The sequence below is a fragment of the Anser cygnoides genome, chromosome 5 (assembly GCF_040182565.1).
Source record: "Anser cygnoides isolate HZ-2024a breed goose chromosome 5, Taihu_goose_T2T_genome, whole genome shotgun sequence".
NCBI lineage: Eukaryota > Metazoa > Chordata > Aves > Anseriformes > Anatidae > Anser > Anser cygnoides.
Genome location: NC_089877.1, coordinates 22080510 through 22105151, shown reverse-complemented (window position 1 = coordinate 22105151; position 24642 = coordinate 22080510). Strand labels below are relative to the sequence as shown.

The 24642-nt window shown below is 40.1% G+C and overlaps 1 protein-coding gene across 1 annotated transcript in view; it reads left to right on the top strand.

The window, feature by feature from the left end:
• The first annotated feature begins 12304 nt into the window (after positions 1 to 12304).
• The window catches only part of ARHGAP5 (Rho GTPase activating protein 5), a 48274-nt gene continuing 35936 nt past the window's right edge, over positions 12305 to 24642 (top strand). The window contains 3 exon segments of the mRNA XM_066997236.1: positions 12305 to 12600; positions 19861 to 19967; positions 23529 to 24641. Coding sequence (XP_066853337.1) covers positions 23706 to 24641 — 936 coding nt within the window. The 5' untranslated portion in view covers positions 12305 to 12600; positions 19861 to 19967; positions 23529 to 23705.

Genomic DNA, 24642 nt, shown 5'->3' with positions numbered 1-24642 from the left:
AATAAATTGAAAATTGAATATCCATATAAAGGTAGCACTCTATTCGTAGTTCAAACGGTCAAGGAGTCTGAATGGAATGAAAATGCTCAATTAGATTACAGCATAAAAATAAAGAGATAGTCTGAACGGAGTTAAACTACTGACATTTACATTAAAATGTAAAAGGCTATAAGAACAGTATATATGTTATTGAAATGCCCTAAGATCATCATACTTCAAAAAAAAGAAAAAAAATTCCTTCTGGGAGATTTAGTCAAAATCCACTTTTATGAGGAGAAATGAGATGACTAGGCTATTTCTTAAATTACCAAGAAATAAGGAGAAACCTTATCTGACACAGGGCAACATATAGCAATCATTTGGCAGATTACATTTAAATAAGATAAACTAGAATGTTACTGACTTAACTTCTCAATCTACAGTTGAATCTTGTAATTTTGGAAATGAAAACAATTGGTAGTGATTTGCTGTTTGATTTACTCAGAAGTATGAATGTTACATTAAGCACAGAATTCTTCTGCAATTTATGAAAACTGAAATAGAGCAAGTTGTTTTCAGAGTAATCTTACTTTAGCTGTAAGAGCAAATGAAAGGGAATTTAATAACCACTCAGTGGAAAAACAAAACAAAACAAAAACACAAAAAGAATTATGGTAAAGCTATATGCAAAGGAATCAATTTTCCTATAATCTCATAGATAATGAAACACATGCACTTATAAATCACTGCAAATTATTTTAAAGTGAATTCATTACTAGCTTTTCTTCATTCAGGTTGTCTAGTCAGGATTGTTAGAGAAATTAACAACATAATCTATAGTTTACAGCTACTATACTGAAATTAAACCAGGTACAGTAGACACCTTCCTTTTTAGAAAATGGAAACTCCAACCTTTTGGATTCTACAGGCCTATCTGCAGAGTGTATACTTAATACACAGTCTACTTACTGTAGACTTAATATACAAATTGAAACTCAAATCATTCAGCTATAAATGGCTATCTTAGTAAAGCCACTTTATATTATTATCAACCTATCTAGTCATTAAGTGCCTACCTGGAATTTAAGAGCCTGCCAGAAAACAAAAGCATGGAAAAAATAATGATGGCTGTTACTTCTTTTAATGTCATATCCTCTTATCTGTTATACAAGGAGAAGCTGTGACCCTGTGATCACTGAAGTATATGCTTAACTTTACAAACTTCACATCGAACTTGGCTCAAGAGACCTACCAATGTGTTTAAAATTAATGCATGCAGGGATGCTCAGACTATTATCTTAAAGAAAAGTAATGACAGCAAGAGCACCAAGCATATTTCTGATGGTTTCCAGGCATTTTACAGATCTGAAATTAATGAAGCCTAACAATAACCTAAGAGAGATGATACTGTAATTTGTTTGTGGATCTGAGCTGTAAATCTGAGCTGTAAAAATGAAGAGCTAGTTACAGTAAAAGGCATAAGCACCTATAAATTTGGTGCCACAACATAAAACTTGAAGGCACATGGTGTTACATATGGGATTCAAAACCAGATGAGATGCTCAGTGTCCTCTTAGAAATGCATGCAGACTTGCTATTCAAAAAAACATCTGGTGAATGGAGAGTGACGAAAAGATGCCCAAAGGAAGCCAGGGAAGCCACCTTAGAAGACAGATAGGCAACTATATCTCTTAGTTCACAGATCTAAGCAATGTTCATTTGCTTCTTCTGAAGTACAGCACAAAGTGATCTAGGAAAACAAGAAAGTGTGTATTTTCAGTGTTGTCTTCAGCTTTTCTCATCAAATTGAGAATACTCGGACTTGTATCATTTACTTCCAAGCACAGACCCAAACCACAAGGGAAGAGGCAAGGCTGAGATGTTTCCCCTGGAGCTTTCTCTTGCAGCTGTGTCACTGGCAGAAGGGAAGGAAGGACTCCTGTGACTGAGGATGCCGAAATTCTGATCTTCCCATCCATCCCGCATTAGACAATCACTGGAGAAAATAAAAAGAAACGAACTCAAGTTCGTTTATAAGTATATAAGCTCAAATGGAGCTGGACCTCTATCCCAAGGTCCCTTAAACCTAAGGGAATGCACTGGCCAGTTTGATACAGTGATCTGACAGCAGGTTGACTGGGATTTTCTGCATATGTTTGTGTCCTGTTTTAGATAAATGCATCATTATTTTTTTCATTTGGCCCTAAGCGATTTGTTGATTCCACATAGCAATTAAATGGTGAAACAAATACATGCTTCTCTACCATGACCAGCAACTACAACTCCTGCAGAGCGTCCTTGAAACACATTTTAAAAGCCCAAGGCAGATTTGAGCAACTTGTGTGATGTACAAAGGTTTGGCAAATAGCAGAGGATCTGGCTGCTTCTCCTGAGAGAAAAAGGCTTTTTCTTTTTTTTTTTTTTTTGACAGCTGACAGAAGACTTGATTTTGTTCATTGTCTGGCCTGCATGTCCCAGTCTAAGGTGGGGAAAGCGTGTAAGTATATGGGCAAGAGTTCTTTCTGTATCTGTATTCTTGACATAGGTTTGGCTCAGCCCTGCAGGGGATTATTTGCCACTCACTGCTTGCATCTTATTATATTAATGAATCATATACATGCACGATGGGAGAAATCTGGATCCTAGCGGAGTTATTGGCAAACATCCCACTGACTAAACAGGAGACTAAGTTGAACCCAGTGCAGAATAAGGATATGGATGGATTCCTGGGGGGTGTTTCTCAGGAAAAACTGAGAACTCCGAAACAAGGCAGCCATTAGCTCCCCCATCAATCCCTTAAGTGTTCCAGGTAATGCACTTAACTGGAAATAGAAATGAACTGTTACTTTTATTTTTCAGATGGAACTAAAATGACTTAAAAAGTGAAAATAAATGTTTGTTTTTAAAGCAAAGAGCAAAATCAACTAGTCAGCTTTCCGAATGCAATCTACGTGATTAATGTGTCTCGAAGTACAGACATTTTTATAAAATATTAATTACTTCAGTTCTGGACTGTATTAAATTACACTTAGCAGTGTTGAAATTCCTTCCCTATCTTTTATGAGTAAATAATATTTCTTTAATTTTTTGATCATGGGGACTACTTCCTGTGTAATTTTACTCTTTTTGCTAAAAAAACTGACTTGTATGCCAGACACAATAGAAGTCCAAGGAGCCTCCTAGGAGCAGAGATGACTTCTGTGAGCAGGAATCTGTGGAATGTGCTTATTTTTGCTTATAGCTCTCATGTCCAAAATTTCAGACACACGAATGTTGAAGATTGACTTTTTTTTTTTTTTTTTTTTTTTTCTAACAGCAAGATAGCATCATTGTAGCTTCTCTAATTTAAATGGCTTACATAGGCAAATCTATATGACAGTTATAAAGTAATAGAGCTCAAATGCTTGATCTACCTCAAAATACCCAGAATGCATTTAATTTTCTGTTTTACCAAGAAGAAAAATTCCCGTAATTGCAGAAGTAATTTGGTGCCGTAATAGCTGTGAGATGTAATAGAGTTTATAGTCTATAAATACTTCTGTTACTTAACAAGATTATTTTCTGTTTTCCTTTCAGTCTTATTACAGATGAAACTTCGTATAGAAAGACTAGATTATAAGATAACAAAATGGTAATAACGATAGCTACTGTTTATTAAACACCAGATTTTCTCTTATTCATGTGTTCAAAGATAGAGAGGAGTGCCACACCTCTTTCATGTGCACAACAGATTCACTGTCAGAAAGGAAGAAGTTGGCAGATTCATGAATAATGCTGAAGGAGGAGAGCAGCTGTTTAGTAACAAAACAGTCTTAGTAGCGCCTTTCAGCCACTTGCTGTACCATTTGACATGGTGCTCGCTGAGTGTGTGTGCGTGCGTGCGTGTTTGTAACTGGAAAGGCGAGATGTAGAAAAAAGATCACAGTGGCAGCACTGATTATCATATTAGCGAAGTAAATATGTCATCTTTTGGTAAGAGGAAAGTAGTTTAAGGTTTTAATTATGGAAGGAGAGAACCACCTGAAAGGAACCTCTCCTCTGGCTCTTTTTAAACTTCCTTTTGTCAGCACAAAATACCTACATAAGGTCTTGTGCCACTGCTGCTACTCCTGGAACGCCCAGTCAGGTAAATCACGGCATTAGGACAGCCAGTGGAAATTTTGCCATTCATACCACCTAGATAAAAATTTTACCCGATGACTTTTCTCAACTTTACTAGTATTAAAAAAAAAAAATCACAAAAAAAACCCCACAACCTATGCAACCTGAAATGACAGTGTAAAAATTACCAAGGAAAAAAGAATGGGAATTAAAAAAATCAACAAGGAAAAATCCACACCTGATAAAATGGCAAAGAGTGGTTTTCAGGCCCCAAATGAGAAAAATGTCTATGTTGTTATTTATTGGTTTCCATAAATGTATGTGCATGTAAGTTGTTCCTACTCAGAAGAGTAATTCCCTTGACTACAGTCTGTATAGTCTGTATATAGAGAATGGGAAGAAAAGGCTTGTTATCCCAAATTCATACCACTGGGCAAAAGGAGAGAACTGCATATCTATTCAAGGCAATTAGCATCTATTATGAAAACATGGCTGTTCGGCATTCTTCACACAGGCTAAAGAGCCCCATATACTTCTGGTGTAAAAAACACAACACGTGCAGGAACAGTAGGTTTATAGAGGATGTATTCCATAGTTGTATTTGTGTGCAGTTGCCCAGGACTACAAAACACATTCTTCAGACCAAGGATTTAAAGATCCCAAGGTCTGTTGTTGTTTTGTTTTTCCCCTGAATTTGGGCTGTTATATTTTATGGCAGAAATTATCTTTAAAAAAAAGAAAGAGAGGTGCACAACATAATATCAAAAACTCCATTACATTAATGAATTTAGTTTTGCAATTAAATGTGTTCATACGAAACCCATTAAATCATTTTACAATGACAACAAAAGATCTTTTTCCTGTTTATTGTAGGTGTATAATAACTTGGGTTTTTATTTGGCAACGCCTTTTAAGACACGTTTGCTCAACTGACGGTGTTCATGCATATGTGTTTTAAGGTGTGATTTGGATGTAAAGTATTTGGCATAGGAATATAGAATCCATTTCAGAGTCACAGCTCAGAATCCAAGATTTACGAACAAATGTTTCTTAATGTTTGGTTAAATTACTCTGAGCTCAGATGACCTGAATTCTCTTAATGTAGTCTGAGCTGACTACATGCTGGATTCATACTACTGGACAAAAGGAGAGAACTGTGTATCTCTTGAAGGCAATTAGCATCTATTAGGAAAATATAGCTGTTTCGTGTTCTTCACACAGAAAAATGAGCCATATACACTTTGGGTGAAAAAGTGTTACACATATGCACAAACAATAGATTTCCAGAGGATGTATTATTTCATAGCTGCATTTGTTTGCCTTTGCCCAGGATTCTAATACGTATACAAAACAAAAGGCTATTCAGTTTCTCTAACCTTTAACACAAAGTCTGGCAATCCTTTCCATTATACTTCTTTCTTAGGTCTTCCTTTAAGACCAGGTGAGGGAGGAAACAAAGAGTTGTAGCCCTGTAATTGCAATTTGTCTTGAAATTATTGCAGCCTGCAATCAGCTTATTGGCAATTGGTGAGCATTCTTTATTTCTGTCAGGTTTGCTGTTCAAGGTGATTTCTAAATAAAAGTAAAGATAAGTAAAATATCTCCACATAGATAGCCTCAATAGTATATTTATATACATAATGTAATCAATGGTGTGATCACTTCCTAATTGAAACCTCTGTTGGTAAAATGAACCTTCCCCCTTCTCCTTCTCGTGACATATGCTGCCTTTAAATTTCATCAGACGCTTGTAATTTGGAGAAAACAGCTCTTCTTGTAACACTAAAAAACTGTGGTGTCTGTCAACTTTTTATTAGAGAAGGAAAGGTGCTTGCCCTATAAAGAAGGCTGGTTTTAAGCATAATGTTTAGTACTGTTTCTTTAGAAACAATATTTTAGCATATTTTTCTTGTAACATCTAAACTGTTAATATCTGATAGTACATCAGCTTGGTTATTGAAATCACCTTGATATGTTTGGAATTTGACCAGTAATATTGTAGTCAAATGAGGAGATATATTATTCATGCTTTGTTAGGTCAACTGAACACATTTCAGCCCTACTGTGTTTGCAATCATCTTGACTAGTGTCACAATATTTTCCATCACCTCTCCCAAGGCACATTTAGCACCTTTTTTTTTTTTCCCCTTTTACAAAAAGAAATTCTCAATCATAGCTTTAAAGCAAGCAGGCAACTGAAATCCACCCATTTCTTCAAGCTCTATAATCCCTAAGGCACCTGAAACAAAAACATATTGATATTAATTACCTAGCAGAAAGCAACCAAGAAAATCTTATTCCCAACTCTCTCTTCCTTTACTCCTACACCCAATGTGCCTCTAAACAGAAAGCCTGAGTAGTGTGAAAGCACACAGGGAGACACGATGACAGCACAAGCAAGCCTCCTTTATACCCTTGTCCCCAGGACTCTTTTTCTGTATCTTCTCCTCGCAGCCCTCTCCTTGTTCACCTGTGATAAGGGTAATCTCTTCTCAGCAGCTCCCAGTGCTTCACTCACTGATTTCTTCAACGAGCAAGCAACAGGAGAGGTGTTGTTCACAAAGATCTGTCGTCTTTTCCCTCCCTTCATCAGGCTGACGCCTGTACCAAAATGAGTTATCATCTGAAAGTCCATAGGGCCGGGCATCCAGTCCTGCAGGGGTGACAGCAGTAGCCCCTGCCGGCTGGTGAGGATGCCATGGGCATGCCTGTTGCAAGCCTCTGGCGAGGGCAGTGGGGTGCTGTGGGTGGCCCGGTGCTCCGCTGAAGGCAAGGCTTCTGTGGGGCCAGGCTGGAGGAGCCAGCAGCTGGCAGCGGGAAGTAAAATTGCCTTGTTTTAAGCGAAGTCCCAAACGGAAGCAATTGGCTATTTCCTTCCCAATGCTGACCTAGGCAACAGCTCTCCCGAGTGTTTAGGTTTCACTTCTGAATACCAAAGCACTAAACTTACCCTGGAACGTGGTGTTTTTTTTTTTTCTTCCTAAGTTGAAACATAAGGTGTGTCTGGCTAATTTTTTTTTTTTTTCATTTAACGTTTAGACATAGGACTGGATTCTAGGTCTTTGTGCACTCGCTCTTCCCCATGCTCTGTTGCATCTTTCTGCGTTCTGGTCGTCCCACACCTCAGGAGTTGTGGACTCCGTATTGCAGTGTGAAAAGTAGTTTAGCTTAGAAAAAAGGCAAGAGTTCATGGCACAAAGAGCTGATTCTGTGAATGTGGTAGCTGCCATTCCAGTATTGGTGTGTAATACAAATGTTTTGATCCCTAGTCTAGCTCAAATCTTGGGACAACTTCCCTCGTATGGCAGATCCCAGTTCATTCTTTCACAAGTAAGATTTCTTGTGCCTTGCTCAGGAGTACAGGCAGACAGGAAAAAGCGCTTTCTTGTATAACACGCTCTGCTTGATGTCCTCCTGAGAACTACTTACTCTTTTTACCCCTGCAAAGTGAGAATTTTCCTGGTAGTACATAGAAATATGATTATATACCACTATGTTGGTCCACAGGAGTGATCTGGATGACAAGAATGTGATCTGTGGGCACTTACAAGATGAGGACAAAAAAAACCCACCCTGCTAATCAGTAGCAGAAATACCGACCACACTCAGTTCCCTTTCCTATGGTATATCTACACACTGCCATCTATAAGGCAACATAATCTAAAATCATGGATTTTGTGAGAAAATAAAAGTTTGGATCCTGATTTTCTTATAGATGTGAAAGAATTATGGTTCTGTCAGTCGCAGTTACCCAAACCATAGTGCAGCTCTGCAATAAGAAAAAAGTACAGAATTTTGTGAGTATACACGGAATAATCGTGACGCAGAAATCATTAAACTAAATGATGATTTTAGTAAACACTGATGCATGTAACCAACTAGTATAATGTAGTGCATTGACGTATTCAAATACTTACTTCCTTTTCAGTTTTCAGTAGATAAATATCATTATGCTGCACATAAAGTCAATAAAAACTTAGGGGAGGAGAATGTTCCTCAGTTTATTTCCAAAATAATTGACTTGTAGAAACCGAAACAGTGGTCTATGGTTAAAAATAATTGATTGTTTATTAAAAAAAAGATTGTTTATTAATAGCAGTGAAGAATCCTTTAGAGAAAGAGTACTTCAGGAAAAAATTGCTTGATTTTGTGTAATCGAGGTTCAGTGTAATGACTGATTATGCTCCTGACTTTCCTTTTGAAATGGCAGATCATCAAAATGAGTCAAAAATGGTGATCAGTGTAGTAATAAATTTTAAAATGAATAAACGATTTGCTTAAAACAACAACAACAAAAATAAACAAAAAGAAGGACAGAGTTGAAGAAAAGAGTACAGAAAGTTCTACCTGCTGTTAGGCAGGTGCACTGATGACCAGGGAACCACTAACGTTGGTGAGAAGCTCTCCCCTTAGCACTGTGGAATTATGCAGCGATGCGGGACTCTTAGCAAGTGAATGCATTTATCTAAATGACCCATATTAGAAACGAAACATTTTTTCCTTAGTAATTTGAGATGAAAGGGTAAGCATTTACACTAATGTTTTGACCTCTCTTCCTGTGTACAAATGCTTGTACTCGCAACGCAATGAATTAACATGAGTGTAAGCAGTACAACAATTTCAAAGCATGTGAAGATTTTCTCAGAGAGAAGGTGCTGTAACACAGATTCTTCAACTGTATGCAAAACAGTGTCTTTTCCTTGAAGTAGAACAGACCTGGCAATTCTGCTGTTTAATGAAAGATGTTGGGGAAAAGGTCTGAAAAGCAGCTTGTGGTAAAATAATTTGTACAGACTTCGTGTTCTACAACCAACAACAGCACATTGATTTTTGGTTGTGTACACCAGTGAGATTACACAACTTGCAAGTGCAAAGCAAGCACTGATCAGAGAACAAGGGCGATTAAGGAAATGTTGTACCCTTGAGAAGTGCCTACATTGCTGAATTGATTTGTGGTTTGAAATCCCCAAATTCAAGAAGCATGGGGAAAAAGAGAATCAGCTCTTTTCTCGTTTGGCCCTGCTCAGTGTAAGAGACAGAAGGAGTGTGGGAAATGGTGGATTGCTGCTGCTGCTGTTGTTTTTTTTATTCCTAAGGTCATGATGCCCAAGAAAAAAGAGAGAAGCAAATGATACATTCTTTGTTCACCTTGCACAGGCATCTAGATGCTTACTTTATTTGTGTTTATAATCAGCCCTTGCACTATTACAGTTCCTAAGGGGAAGTCAGTTACAGAAAAAGGCTCAAATAACAATAGTTACAAATAGCAAATATTGCATATCATTAATGAATTTTTTCTGAGTTTCTCAAGGTTTACTAAAACATTTATCAGAAATGTCTTTCTGTATAACCAACAAAACACTAACCTATCTAAATTAATAAACACATTTCATTATTATACTTTATTTTATACCTTCTTTAAGTTGTGATGTCCCCTGTATTATTTCACATTCAAAAATTCTTTGACCAAGTTGTTTTTGTGCTTCTTACTGCTTCATTAGTGACATGAAACTTTAAGCAGCTCTACAGCTCTGATTATTATCATCTCATAAGGGCGTAACACTACCTGTATGTCTTCTATTTTCTTATGGATTTTCAATTCCCTCACCAGTTTCCCTGTGAAATTTTATAAACCTTGCATGTCTTCTTAATATGGCTCTGAAATGGGCTGTGTGTGTATCTCTGCCCAACAGTTAACATTAAACTGTAATGCTTATAAATTTCATAGAATCTAAGAAAAATACTGTGTCATAAATCTGCTTATAACCCTGCTTGCTGGTTCACTAGCCATAATTCTTGACTTTTAGTAGCTTTATCCAAAATCAAAGGGTTTAATAAGCTCTGCAAAATCATAGCAAGCTGCCTGCTGTAGCCTGCCAGAACTTTGCATGGTTCCTGGAAGGCAACTAGCAAATGGAGTTTCTGCACATCAGTTTCCTCTTATTGCGGTGATCTGAAGTGAGGAAATCTATATGAAAATCTCTTTCTGACTCTACATCTATTATATTGAATTTTTAGGCAATATTTAGGGTCAAAGGCAGAAGAATTAGCCAATCTAATTCTGCCTGGAAACCTGTTCCTTTCGTTCACCAAGGACCGCTTTTGAAGCTGCTGCTGTGTCTGCTGGGGACTAACATAATAAGAAGCAACTTGTGCCTTCTGCCTTTCACCCCGTGTCTGTGAAGAGAGTACCTCTGTCGTGAAGAGTACCTCTGCCTTCCCTGTAACAAAGGGTATTTCCATCCCCTTCTAACTGAAGCAATCTGCACCCTCCTTCTGTGCTTCAGGTTTGAGCTTGCCAGGAAAGGCTTCCTTCTGTTCCCAAGCTCATGTCTGGCTTCATTAAACTTTTTTTTTTACATATATACCTATGTAAGCCTACTTGCTTTGCCTGAGGTTTTTGGTTTTAGCCCACTTTAATTGTCAAATCAGGTTTGAAGTAAGCAATACAATCAATCCCTGCATGAAGTCTTCTACATGACAGAACTTTAAGAACATTTTTCATATTAACTGCTTAAGATAATTAATGCAGAGTTTCGGAATTATAGGTCTCATTCCTTAAAACTTCTATTTTATTGAAATAAGAAATCTCAAAAGATTTTTTTAACTGCATATGAATATCAATATAAGGCTTTAATTCTGGTAATCTTAAATGGGATTTTAATGCCCCAACTTGTACGTATAAAATGTAGTTTGAACAAAAATAAATACAAGAAACTCTCAAAATGAGGCAATTCAAATTAGAATTAATTTATGATTTTAGGCTTGTTTAGCTTGCCTTTTGTTTTTAAAGAAGATGTGACTACAGAAACTCTTTCGCAGACATGCCAATTACAGTGTCAAAGAATTTTCTATCTCGTTAGTGAGGACCTAACTAAGAAAAGTATCTCTAGAAATACTCTCCTGTAAGGCAGTGTCTGTGTAAGGCTGTTTGTTCAAATTTAACACCGCAGGGTTTTGCTAGTTAGAATTTTCTCAAAAATTCAAGTTTACAGGCAACGTGTCTTAAGAAAGGGTCTGAATTTTTAACCTGTTCATTGAATTTCCTAATTTTCATGTGTAAAACTGTAAAATGTGCGTGCACCATATAAAAATGCAGGGAACGAATCACGCGGTGATCTAACATTATTGTTACAAGTAACGTGTTCAAAACTTTGAATGTGCCATGAGTAAGTAACGTGTTAATTTGTTCTTTTGTATGTGTACATGAAAACAATGAGTAGAATATGCATTTCTGCCCGATGCCTATAGATTCCCCGCCTCGTGCAGGGGATGGGATACGTTAGCCTCCACTTGTTAGTTCTTCCCTTGTGCCCCATGTCTCTACCGCTCCGTGCCGCGAGCCAGCTCTGGTGGCGGCACAAACCCTTGCTGGCTACTTCACGCCGCCGTTGTGTGAATGCTTCACGAGCATTGATTACGACCCAGGAAAGCCCTGTGAGGTGGGAGAGGGACGTGACCTTCCGTCAGCCATCCGCAAACTGGTGGCATGTGGAGATAAAGGTGAAAAATGTCAAGTCGGACTCCAGAAGTTTCCAGGCGCCCCATTTGTGAAGCGCTAGGCTATGGCCGCCTCGCTTGCGAGCCATCTACCTCTGCAGGCCGCAGAGCCTGCTCATGGTGCCAGGCCTTTATCAAGGGTAAAAAGACAGCAGCGGTATGTTGTGTTTTATTTGCTAAGCCTGGAAATCACAGTGAAAAGCGTCAAGCAGCCTGGCAAGGAGAAGCCGGGGACGCGAGGCTGGCAGCGGGGCCCTTTGGCGTGCTCGTCCCCTCCCCACCGGGGAGCGGAGGACTGGGGCCGGCCTCTGCCCCTTCGGGGGAGTTTCAAACTCCGTCCATCTGCCCCCATCGCTGCTCCGGCTCGCTGCGGGCACACCTCGGAGCGGCCACAAGCCCGTACGCGACGCCGCGGCGCCTCGGCCTAGCACGGCCGGTGGCGGCGGGACTAGAACCCGCGACCCCCGGAGCCCCGTCCCCTCCCCGCGCCACCCATGCGGCCGCCGGCACCAGCAGCGGGGCCGCCCGGCGCGCGTGCCCGCGCGGGGAGGGGAGGGGAGGCGGGGGGGGGGAGCGGCGGGCGCGCGGCCGGCTTCCCGGTGCCTCCAGCGGCAGCAGGAAGAGGCGCTGCCCCGCGCACGCGCAGCTGGCCGGGCGGGCGGGCGGGAGCGCGCGCGCTGAAGCCGCGGCGGCGGCGGGCGGGCGGGAGGGGAGAGGAGAGGGGAGGGGGGAGGGGAGGGAAGCTGCTGAGGTAAAGTTAGGGGGAGCGAGAGGCGCCGTCAGGCAGCCGGCAGCCGGGGAGGCTTCGGCGGCCGCCATTACTGAGCCGAGGGCGCCGGGGAAGGGAGCAGCGGGGAGGCGGGACGGGGGCCGCGGGCTGCGGCGGCGGGCCGGGGAGCGGAGCGGAGCCAGCCCGGCGGGGACGGGGCCGGGGCCGGGGGAGCCGCCGGCGTGGAGAGAGCGTCCCGGGCATGCTGCTGCCGCCGCCGCCGCGGAGGAGCCGGATCCCGGCGGCCAGAGGTGAGGGCAGGGGCCGGCGGCCCCGAGCCGGCAGCGGGGGAAGGGGGCGGCACGGCTCGGCACGGCCCGGCCCGGCGCTGAGGGGCTGCGGGCTGCGGCCGGGGCCCGGCCGAGCGGGGAGCGCGCAGGGCAGGGCAGGGAGCGGGGCGGCCGGCCCCGGCCAGGTGCTGAAGGCCTGGGCCGTGGGAGGGTCCGAGCCTGCCGTGCGCGGCTGCCAGCTGGCCGCGGCTCCCCGGGGAGGGAGGGAGGGAGGGAGGCAGGAAGGGAGCTCCCCGCTCCTCTCCTCTTCCTTCCTCATTCCCTCCTTCCCCTACTCCTCCGGCTTCCTCCCCTCTCCCATTCCCGCTGCCCGTCTCCTCCCCCCCCCCCCCCTTTTCTCCTTTCTCCGTACTTCTTTCCCTCCTCGCCGCCCCCTTCTACTCGCCTGCTCCTGCTTCTCCAGTGAATCTGAACAGTTGTCAGTTCTCCTCCTCCTTCCTTTCACCTTCAGATATTGCTCGACGCTAAATTTAAGAAAACTTCGCTCGCCTAATGATGTGTGTGCGTTTCTGTTTTTCCACCAGGTGGATTTTAAGCCTTTGAAATAGGGTAGCCAGTTGCGGTGTTGCAGCTCTCGAGCATTTTGAATCCCTTCAACCAGCATAACCTTTAGACTCTCTCCACCCAAGGAAAGCACCACAGATAGAACGCCATAGTGTTGAAAATATAGGACGTAAGGAGTATAAAGCACTATTTTCCTTAAAAATGGACTGTTTCTTCAGAGAAGGAGGACGTACTCGTCACCTTCCCCCCCAGAATCCACCCCACCCTTGCTCTGTAGCCCCCTTTTGCCCTCTCCTCTATCGCTTTTGATATCAGCGTGGAATATTTCCTTAATAAGTAGGAGGGGAACGTTTTAAATCTAGACCAAAATAGGCCTGTGGGGGTATGTGTGTATTCTTTAGTTCAGTGTCATGCGGATAAGTGGAGGATTTCTTTTTTTCTTAATCAAGATCTTTGACAGAATTTTAAAAACTCTACACTGCAGAGTAAAGGCAGTAAAGAGATAACAGCATTTGCTGGTCAATTGAACGTCCATTTTAAACCTGTGCATTGGAGCCAGTTACAGCACTGATACTTGTACACTTAGTTCATAAATGAATGAGGAATTAGTAGGCTGCATTCTTCTGTCGTGCTGTCTTACCTTACTGAGGTTCTTCAGTATGATAGCTGTTTTCAACAGTGACATCAGTGACCAGAGTTACCTGTTTTCTCAGGGAAAAAAAACACGTTTGTATTTCAAACTTGCAGTATGTATCTAAAACTAGCATGTTGCAAACATTCATTCAGGTGTGTTTTTATGAGGGTTTACCTTCTTTTGTTCCTTCTTTGAAAATTATTTTCAAGAAGTGCTAAAATCTATTTATAGTATTCTACTGGAACTCAGTGTTACTAGAGCTCTCAAAGCATGATGTCAATATAGTAAGATAGTAGTTTTTTTTTTTTTTTTAAAAGAGTCTATGGCACCTAAAGTAGCAGAAATTGTTTAAGCATTTGTTACATTATCACTAGCTTGGTGTATTTTGTAACAAGTTATTTTAAAGCTTGGCAAATACTGGATTAAATAGTATGCTTTTTTTTGTTAAAGTATCCCCATAGGAAGTGGCTGCTAGTGTTGTGTCGTCGCACTCCCCCCACCCCTCAAAATAAAAATAATTGCAACCAAATGCCTGCTGCTTACCGATATTGGACTTTTATTTTAGGTAAGGCATTGCATGTGTAACATAATCCAATTAAATACCTCATGCTCAGACTGAATTGTTTTTAAAATCCTATATTTAGCACTAGCAATCAAATGCTGCACATTTTTGAGGTTAAAGATAAAATGTGCTTTCCTGAAGCTATAGGTGTTTTTCCTTGTGCAAACTGTAGGAAAGAAATGCACTGATCATAATAACAGATTGTTCTGTATAAGTTTGGGAGTTGTTATTTGAGTAGACGGTACAAAACTAGTTCTACTTTTGTTTGATAAAGATATTAAAGGGAGATTGACAGGACCTTAAGTCTTCCGAAGGTATGTTCCTAACAGAAGATAAATCCCATGTACTGGCATCCTTCGAGAATATTTTGCATAAAACTTTAAAACACTCCACGTCATTGTTTTTGGTAGGCTAACATGTGGCGTGTCCTTAAAATTACACGTCAGGAATGCTTCAGGGATGATACTGTCTGACCTTTACCGAAAGAATGGAAGTTTGCGAAGCCAAATGTTCGTTATTAGGTACTGCTGGCATAGTCACGTCGGTTTGCAGACTGAAAGCATTGCATCCATAAATGACGTAGCTACGAGAGTAAAACCTGTGCTGTGTTCTCACTGCGTGGTGATGAAAGGCTGCTGCTCAGGGGAGCCTGCGTTGGTCGGGAAGAGTTTCCCGTGCTGGCGAGAACTCCTGGGGCTTGCCTGAGCCGCACGGCCGCTAGGGGGCTTTGTAGGCATGGCTATCCTGGGATAGGCGCACCAAGCCCGGGCAGGCTCGCTTCCTTTGGCTGGCCATTTTAAATGCACGTCTAAAAGTAAGTAACGCATTATTTGACCTAAGCTTCCCGTTGTTTTGAAAGCGTTTAGCCACGCTTGTAAGAAAAAAAAAAAAAAAAGTTTAGTTTCAGGTAGTTCCAACAACACTGAGAATTGTGTGCAAGGACTGCCAAGATTTTTTCCTTGTTTCTGTGTTAGTAATAACTTAAAGGAGGCACAGTGCTCTTGTTTTTTTTCCCTCCCCCCTGAGAATTCCTAGGCTAGAGGTCAGTGTAACTGAGGTGGAATATTGTTGTTTTTTTCCATTGGATTTTAAAAAGAATTAGTAAGCGTATTAATTTTACAGATTATTGTTTGAACCTTGTCATCACTTCCTTAAATCTGTGGATTTTAATGGGATATTTAAAGAAAAATGAGCTCAAAATTTCTGGCAGGAAAAACTGAAGGAATTGCAGTGAAGTTATTTTAAATTCAGGTATTAGCTGTGCTTTTTAAATCATTAACACCTACCAGAAACTGAATTAATCAGTCAGTGGCTATTTCTGCACATTGCATTTTATGGTGAATTAGAGTTGTTTCTTTGGTTTTCAGTTACGGTTCCCACACGTTCTTGCAATACTCTATCAGCTGACACACTAGCGCTGCAGAGGAATGTTTGCATTTTTAAAAAAGTGAAACTAATACCTACATGCACAGCTTTAGAAACGTGTACGGTTTTTATGTTGTAGTATGAGCTCATGTAGGTTAGCTAATTATTAGGCAAAATATTATTTTCTACTTGTACGTGGCTTGTTATTTGCTCATTTCATGAACAACTTAGAAGAGTCCTCATTCTGCACGGGTAGAACTTAGGCATCTGGCTTGTACAAGGTCAAACACCGAGTTACCATTTGAATGAAGTCTCCAAGCTAAGGGTGTCAGTACCTACAGTCTGTACGCGGTTCCCCATCAAGCAAAATAACACAAAATAAACCAGAAGTGTGGATCGGTGAAATTTACTGAGGTTACCTCTGCCAGGATTTTAACTTCTCTTTGCAGCGGATAGATTTTAACCTCATTTCTCTGCTTACCTTGTTCCCTCCTTCCTCATCTGCCTCATTTTCTTTCTTTTTCTATCAGTTCTATCTTGGATTCCCTTTGTAAGATTTCTTCCTTTAGTGCTTTTGTGTTCTTCCTGAATAACTTAGTGCAGGCTACCTGATCAGGTTATTTACAGAGAAACTGCTGTGAATGCTATGCATGTCTTCAGTAGCTTTTCCTGTGGAAAAAGGATTATGAGTCTATTTTTCCTGTAAACTTGTACTATTTACTTTGCTGTTGAAAGCTTTGAACCTGCATTGAACGCTCTCAGATATTCAGAAATCTGTAGATAAGTCACTTGAGAGGCCTAAGTTCAGACTTGTGCAGTGATGATTATTTGAGCTTCTGAAGTTTACCTGTGTATTTTACCTTGATCTAATTTGTGCAGTTTGTTTGTGTTTTTTTTTTTTGCTAACAGCAGCAATGCTAATAGGTGCCCCTAGAATATTGGATTCCAGCTGAGGAGTGCTGTTCTCTTTTGAATTTAGAAATAAAAGCCTTGATTTAATTCTGGGTAATACACCAGAGGTCTTCAAAGTATTGTTATCAATAGGAGAAATTTAGTAAACATAGTAAGATCTTTGAACTTCTGTTTTTAAACCCAGTTTTGCATTGACTTTTTAATATGAAGTTGGGCAGTCAGTTTTTCTCTTCTTTTTTGTCAACTGATTACTTTGCTTTTGTATACAAAGGAGCATCTAGTATCTGACTTCTTTAAGGATGGCAGGTGAACATCGTGGTAACCAAGTCTGAGATGAATACCAGACCAGTTGGGGTAATCCATTCTCATCCTCCACTTACCTAGCAGGACTAATCACCCTGCCATTAAAACTCTATTCCTTTGTCGGTCTGTGGCGCTACTGAAGGCATTTCAGGTCGTCCCTTGTTACCTTGCCATTAACTGGTTGAGCTTATTTCCTGATGTGCAGTCTGTTTTTTTTCTTTTTGATTTTTTTTATTTTATTTTTTTGACTGGTACTTGCAGAATTTTACCAAGGAGCATTGGATTTACCCTTACTTATAAATCAGATTTCAAGTACGGTTAATTACTTAAGATTACTGGTACTTGTGAAAGCGTGACTCTTGGCCTGGTAGTGAAGATAACAGGGGGCACGGTGAGTGCTTAGGGCCTCAACAGACTTCCGTGAATTAAGATTGTTGGTAAGATCGTATTGGTATACTCTGGACCTGATTTAGTTTGTTAAAAGGATGGTTTTGAAGATATTTTTTTATGCTTGTTAGAGTAAAAAAGGTACCTGGTGGAAAATACTGAATGAGAAATAGCACAGCTACCTTAAGCTACATCAACATTATTTTATTATTGGCTCTTTAAGTGACAATGGTTGAATTGCTGTTCTGCTATGTTTTGAGTAGAGCTATGATTACTGATGGGCTGATAGGTCTTGGGAGTTCAGACACCGTACTAAATATTTTCTAATGCTAAATTTTGGTTCTCAAAGTGTGAAATGAGGGCCGAATCTGTATGAAAACTTTGTCAGTAGTAATCTGAATCCAAAGCTGTAGCTTCATTGAAGTTGTGGTCCTTGATATTTGGAAGTGGTATGCATTAAAAACTCATCCTACAGGCTATTTCCGTGACATCTGATGTGTTTGAATTGACTTCGTGATCCACGGTGGAGTTTGCAGTAATTTTCTCTCGGTGTATTCACATATCCTGAAAAGCAGACTAGGCTGGGGTGGCCCTTCTCTTCATGTGTGCTTTTTTGTTATTTTCTGCTTGGCAACCTAATCTACAAACACTATCACAAAACTACGATGATTGAAAGTAACCCTTTCCAATTAGTGGTCCCTCACTGTTGCTTCTCTGCAAAAATTAGAGTGAGTTGGAGGACTGTGGGGAACCACTTTTTCCTTCCCCTGTCAGTGTTGTTTTCAGCTGCTTAGTTTGCTGTGGGCATGAGCAGTTCTTGTGCCACAACATTTATTCTTCAGTGTTAGGTCTGCAGAGAGTAAACATTTTTAGGTTCAGCGAACAATTTCGGAAGGTATTCAGAAATACTCCAAGTATTTGCGTGTAAGTGATTTCCTTGCCTATGGACCCATCTGCAGCTTCCTGTGCAGCTGCAATCACCAAATAGTGATAGGCGATAGTATTTTAGTATTTATTAGCTGCTGATAACATGATATCCTGTGCTAAAGTTTAGAATTCTGCTCAGAAGACTTTGAGAGACTTAATAGAAAATAAATGGCACCGGTGACTCTGCAGGTCACGTGGGGCCTGTTTTTAAAGAGCTTTCTCCTGTGGCAGAGCGCGCGGTGCCCGCCGGCTGGTGCCCCCAGCTGCCTGCGTGCGGGCAGGGACACTTCTCCCTCTGGCAGCCCGACGGCTCTGCCAGGTGCCCAGGCAGACCCTCTGCCATGCCGTAGCCCCCTGGCTCCTGTGGGTGCAGGGCAGTGCCACAGACAGCTGGGAGGGAAGGGCAGGGATGTGGCTTGCCTCCGCTCTTCTCTTTGGCGTGACGGAGGTTGGCCGTAAAGCAGGGCCATGGTTAGCGCAGGACTGCTAGCGTGCTAGCTAATCACTGCGGTGTCTGGTACCACGAGCTGAGAACTGCAGGACTGATGTGGCGTTGGTGTCCTGCTTATCTCTTGCTTTGTCCAAAAGAAGGATTATTAAAGCTTAAACTCTTTCAATTACCTATATTATTCCCAAAGCGAAGTAGAATTAGGAAGAATATAATTGTAATGACCCCCCAAAAAATAAACAAGAAAAACCTTTGCCATACTTCCCTGATGTTATGTTTAGCACATTTCCAGCATGGTGCTGCATCTCGTTTAAAAATGACGGCTTTCCCTAGTTAAAAGTGGTGTAAATCGTGCTCCAGTCCAAGTGCCTCAAGTTTCTTTACTTTTCTTTACGTTACTATGTGCAGTACTGACCCGTCACCCAAAGTTTGCTTTTGTGTGGTTGCAAACTGAAGAAGTTCCGTGGAAGAGACCCAATTTTGTTTACTTTACAGCAGCAGCAATGCAGTAAAATCAACATATACCAGGGTTATACTAATAAATTAGTATCCTAGTTGAGAATTCACCATCTTCCAGTAAAAATATGTTTTCAATTTCTGATTTGTCACAGTCAATGATATCATTAACTTCAGAAATGCCTTTTTTTTCAGGTAAAAGGGTTTTGAGGTACTCAGTAATTTTTTTAGTAATAAAACTTACATACGTATCTTTAGGCATACATTCACTTTATGTATTCTGCAGTTACTGGCTCTGCTGACTTAATCTTGCAAAACTATATTCTAGATATTTTAGAGTTCCAAATTCTGTCAGTAATTAGTGATTTTTGTATCTTATATTTTGTGTGTTATCTGAGACACTGTATTCACTTTTCAGAAGAGGCTTCTGCAGCCCAGGAGTTGTTAAAATATCAAGCTGAACTTCTGAAATCACAGGTCCTTAGGAAGAGTTACGTCCTCTGTCTGTTCCAAGTATTAATAGCTGTGTTTAGAGGATTTAAACCCTCTAAGTTTAGAGGAAGATCCAGCTTGGGCTCTGAGTTCTGAATTAGGTTTATAGGTTTAAAATGAGGGAAACAATACTCTTAACTTGTGCATGAGAAGTACCGAAGTACCTTTTCTGATTGCTGCTCCTGCTTTCATTATTTTGCAATTGCTAATGAATCTTATTTTTGTTTTCAGATCCCTCAGGGAAGGACTTACTGAAGGACACTGTTTAAATGTGTGACATCACTGCAGAAAGATCACAGCAGGATAATCATCTTGCTTTGCACCTTGTTTTCCTAAGGGTAAGTTTGGGCTTTAGGTTTTCATAATCTTTTGTTTAAGGGGGAGGGTGGATGAATAAATACAAGGTGATATGCTGTATTTTCTTAAAACTACACTGGGAAATGTAAAAGCCTGTAGAGATGAGATCCTATGGCGAGATTGTTGAAGGTCGGATTCTTCCTAGAGTGATGTCATACACTTTGTGTTCCATAGTTTGTCAAAATCCTTCTGTTTACATGTAGAAGTGCTCTGTTATTTTCAATTCAAAGACTGAAGTAACGTGGAGAAAATAAACCACCCCTCCTTTGAATTGGTAACAAGGAAAAAGTTGGGGGGAGGGGACTTGGAGTATTTTCATTTTGTTATACTGGAATTAGGCAGATTGAAAGATTGAAGTAATGCAATGAAAGTACCTTATTGTGTAGTTTCTGTGTGTATGTTTCAAAATTGTACAGTGCATTTAAATTAGTAGTATACCAAAAAGAAAAATCTTCCATTTAGGCAGCAATTCAATAATGATTACATGTTAAATATGAAGCCATTATAATGTTAGATTTTTATCAAGTTTATTACTTAATTAAAATAGATCTCATTCTGTGACTTTGCTTTGTCAGTGCAAAATAGAAATTGTTTAAAAAAAAAAAGAGCTAGTTTTAAATATCTTAAGTGATTTGGCTCCCACTGTTTTGAGAATCTTCCATGCCAGAAATCTTATGAGAGGCTAGTGTGTTTGTTTTTGCGTTGTAAGTGTCCCATGTCACCTTACTCTTTCTACTTAGTCTCTTAAAAATATATTGATTGGTTAAAACATTTATTGCTAGAGGAGGAAGAACCCTTGCTATGTGCGGATGTAGGGTATCTGAAAGTATTGATTGCTTCTTGTAAACTAGTTGCAAATAGACAGTGTCTTCCTGATTAAATGAAATAATCCTGTGAATGAAGATTTTTGTGTTCGAGTTTAGTCCACATCAAATCTGTACTGTGCGGTGGTAAATAGAAAACATTTTATGGCGCAAGTGGTGACTGAACTTCTCATTCTAATAGTTTGAATGATGCTACTATGATGAGCTTTGCTTTGGAAACAAAACACTGGGTTTATTTGTAGAAATATAAACACGGCTTTTACTAAGTATTTTTGTTCCCAGAGCCATCTTCTATTAGCTCTGAATTCTCTGTTTTACGGATATAAAAATACAGTGGAAAAAGTAAAAAAAACTAAACAGTCTAAAATAAGTTCTTTATGAACATCTTTGTGTAAATTAATTTAAAACAAACAAAATTTTCTAAAAAGCATCATGTTTCACTTCTTGCAGTATGAAAACTATTAAGTATAAAAATTTTTATTTTCCCTTTCATTTTGCAGTGAAATGCATACTTTGTTTAAAATAAATATTTAAAAAGGTAGTTTTCTTGACTATTTCCATACCCGAAAGCTGTTTTTTGCATATATTTATTTCCATATTGTGGTCAATGAACTTTATTACAGAGTTTGTTACATACAGAATATGCTTTTGATCAGAACTTCAGATTTCTATTTGTAGGTGTTAGACTGTAAGTTGGAAAACTGTTGACCAGGCGTTGATTCTTTATAGCCAAGGTATTGAAAGTCCATTTTCTCTTACAATGTGATACAAATATTTCTCTTGTTACTGCATGCCATCAAGCTCAGGTATGTTTTAATGTTTGTGACTTAGTATTGAGGCAGATTTTGAGAGCCTTCTGGGTGACAGATCATGGAATATCCTGAGTTGGAAAGGACCCACCAGCATCATCGAGTCCAGCTCTTGGCTCCCCAAAGGACTTTTTTTTCTTTCTTTTTTTTTTTTTTTTACTGAAGAAAGGTACTACAGTACCACTCAACAAATTGTTGCTAAGAATGACAAAATAGTAAATAAAACTGAGATACTGAGACTAAAATTTCACTGTTGATGCTCCTTATGCCTTTTCCTTCAAGTATGGTGTATTTATATACGTTTAGGTACATTTATGCCGTTACTCTGTACTCCACAAATGTAAAAGCAAATATTTTAAGTAATCTGTATGTTCCATTTATGGTGCCATGTGATTGCTTTCTTTTCATCAAGAGAATGAGAAAAGTAGTATTACCAACATATATTCACAGAATAGTTAGGGTTGGAACGGACCTCTGGAGGTTAGCTGGTCCAGTGCCCCTGCTGAAGCAGGAAGACCCAGAGCGACTTGCCCGGGACCAAGTGCAGATGGCTTTTGAATATCTCCAACGAGGGAGGCTCCGCATTCTCTCTGGGCAGCCTGTCCCAGTGCTCAGTCACCTGCACTTCTCCTTCTAGTACTGCATGAGGTTCTGTCAGCCCTTCTCTACACCTTACCGAGGTCCCTCTGGAAGGCAGCGCAACCCTGTGGTGTATCGGCCAATCCTCCTGGCTGCGGCCAATCCTCCCGGCTGCGTCACCGGCAAACTTGCTGAGCGTGCGCTCCGCCCCATCATCCAAGTCATAAAGGAAGATGTTGAACAGTATTGCACTGAATATTAACCCCTTGGGTACACCTCCAGTTAGTGGCCCTAATCATAGTCTGCTGGGTCTGGCCATTCAGCTATTCATTTTTTATGTTTTGCGCGTAGTGCAACTGTTTCTAAAATAGAAAATGTCTTTCCATTTGCATACTGCAAATGTATGCAAGCAGCATCTTCTGATTAAAAGATGAATGGTATTTGTTATACCAGATGTCAGCTTCAATCAAACCGCTGGAACCTTGTAATAATTCTGTGGAAGTTTGTGTGTAGGTAGAGTTTCTTTTTACAGTTACTCTAATTTTTTGTTTTTGCTGGAGACAGGACTGAGTGACTTGTAATTTTTAAAACCTCAGAGTTAAGTCTTTGTTTTTCTGTATTAGTATCTGTATGCCAATGTTTGTACTTAGTACAATTCAGGTTAGAAACTTAAAAACAGTTTACTGTTGGTATACAAATGAAGTAGTTTACTTCTGCAGAACAGCTACCAGCTGAGTCCCATTGTCAACTTCCTGGTTTTACAGCTTCTTATTTTAAAAATTTCTTTACTGAAACCTCAAACCAAACCTACAAATGCACACAAAAGTAATGTGATTCATGCAGGTAAGCCTGCTATCCAGTGGAAGTATGAACATGAATACAAGTACGTGTATGTGGATATTGTTGTTGTATTTATATTGTCTTTATACTTAGTGAGAACTTGCTATTGTAAAATTTCACTTGCCCCTCATCCCAAGTAATAAGATGAATTCTGAGAAAATGGCAAATGCTTTCTGGTGCTCATAAGTTAGGAAAGAAAACAGTAATTTGTACTTTTCAGATGTATGCTGATCATCTATCCAAACAGGTGAACTGTTATTGATCTGTGTCTAAAAACTGTTTATTTTTACATCTGTGATATAAATAACATTAACATGAGTTAATTCTGAGTTCAAGATCACATTTAAATTAGTTGTGGAATTTTCGTATACAGAGAAAACAATTTCAGAGTAAGCAAGTAACAATGCTTTTAAAATTTCTTTTCTCTTATGAATTATAGAAGGGAAATACCTTCAGTCTGTAACTTTTTTTCCTCTTTTTTTTCCTTTAGGAAGATGATCTTCCTCGTCCTGAGTATTTGAAGTTCTCTCAATGACGAGCTGAAGCAAGAACAACTGAAAGCTCTTTCTTAAACCCTGGATATACAATTTCAAACTTGTAGGAACATTTCCAGAATGAAAACCACATACAGTTACCTTGATAATTGCAGAAGGATGAGAGGAAAGTTATGATGGCAAAAAACAAAGAGCCACGTCCCCCATCTTATGCTGTTAGTGTTGTTGGACTGTCTGGAACTGAAAAGGATAAAGGTAACTGTGGAGTTGGAAAGTCGTGTTTGTGCAATAGATTCGTTCGCTCAAAAGCAGATGAATACTATCCTGAGCATACCTCTGTGCTTAGCACAATTGACTTTGGAGGAAGAGTTGTTAACAATGATCACTTTTTGTACTGGGGTGACGTAACACAAAGCGGTGAGGATGGAATTGAGTGCCGAATTCACGTTATTGAACAGACTGAGTTCATTGATGATCAGACTTTCTTGCCTCATCGGAGTACGAACTTACAACCCTATATAAAACGTGCAGCTGCCTCCAAACTGCAGTCAGCAGAAAAACTAATGTACATTTGCACAGATCAGCTAGGCTTGGAGCAAGACTTTGAGCAGAAACAAATGCCTGAAGGGAAATTAAGCATAGATGGTTTTTTACTGTGCATTGATGTAAGCCAAGGATGCAATAGGAAGTTCGATGATCAACTTAAATTTGTGAATAATCTCTACATTCAGCTATCAAAGTCTAAAAAACCTATAATAATAGCAGCAACAAAATGTGATGAATGTGTGGATCACTATCTGCGAGAAGTTCAGGCGTTTGCTTCAAATAAGAAAAACCTTGTGGTAGTGGAAACATCGGCAAGATTCAATGTCAACGTGGAAACTTGTTTTACTGCACTGGTACAAATGATGGATAAAACTCGTGGTAAACCTAAAATCATCCCCTATCTGGATGCCTATAAAACGCAAAGACAGCTAGTTGTTACAGCAACAGACAAGTTTGAAAAACTTGTCCAAACTGTGAGAGACTATCATGCCACTTGGAAAACCGTTAGTAATAAACTGAAAAACCACCCTGATTATGAAGAGTACATAAATTTGGAAGGAACGA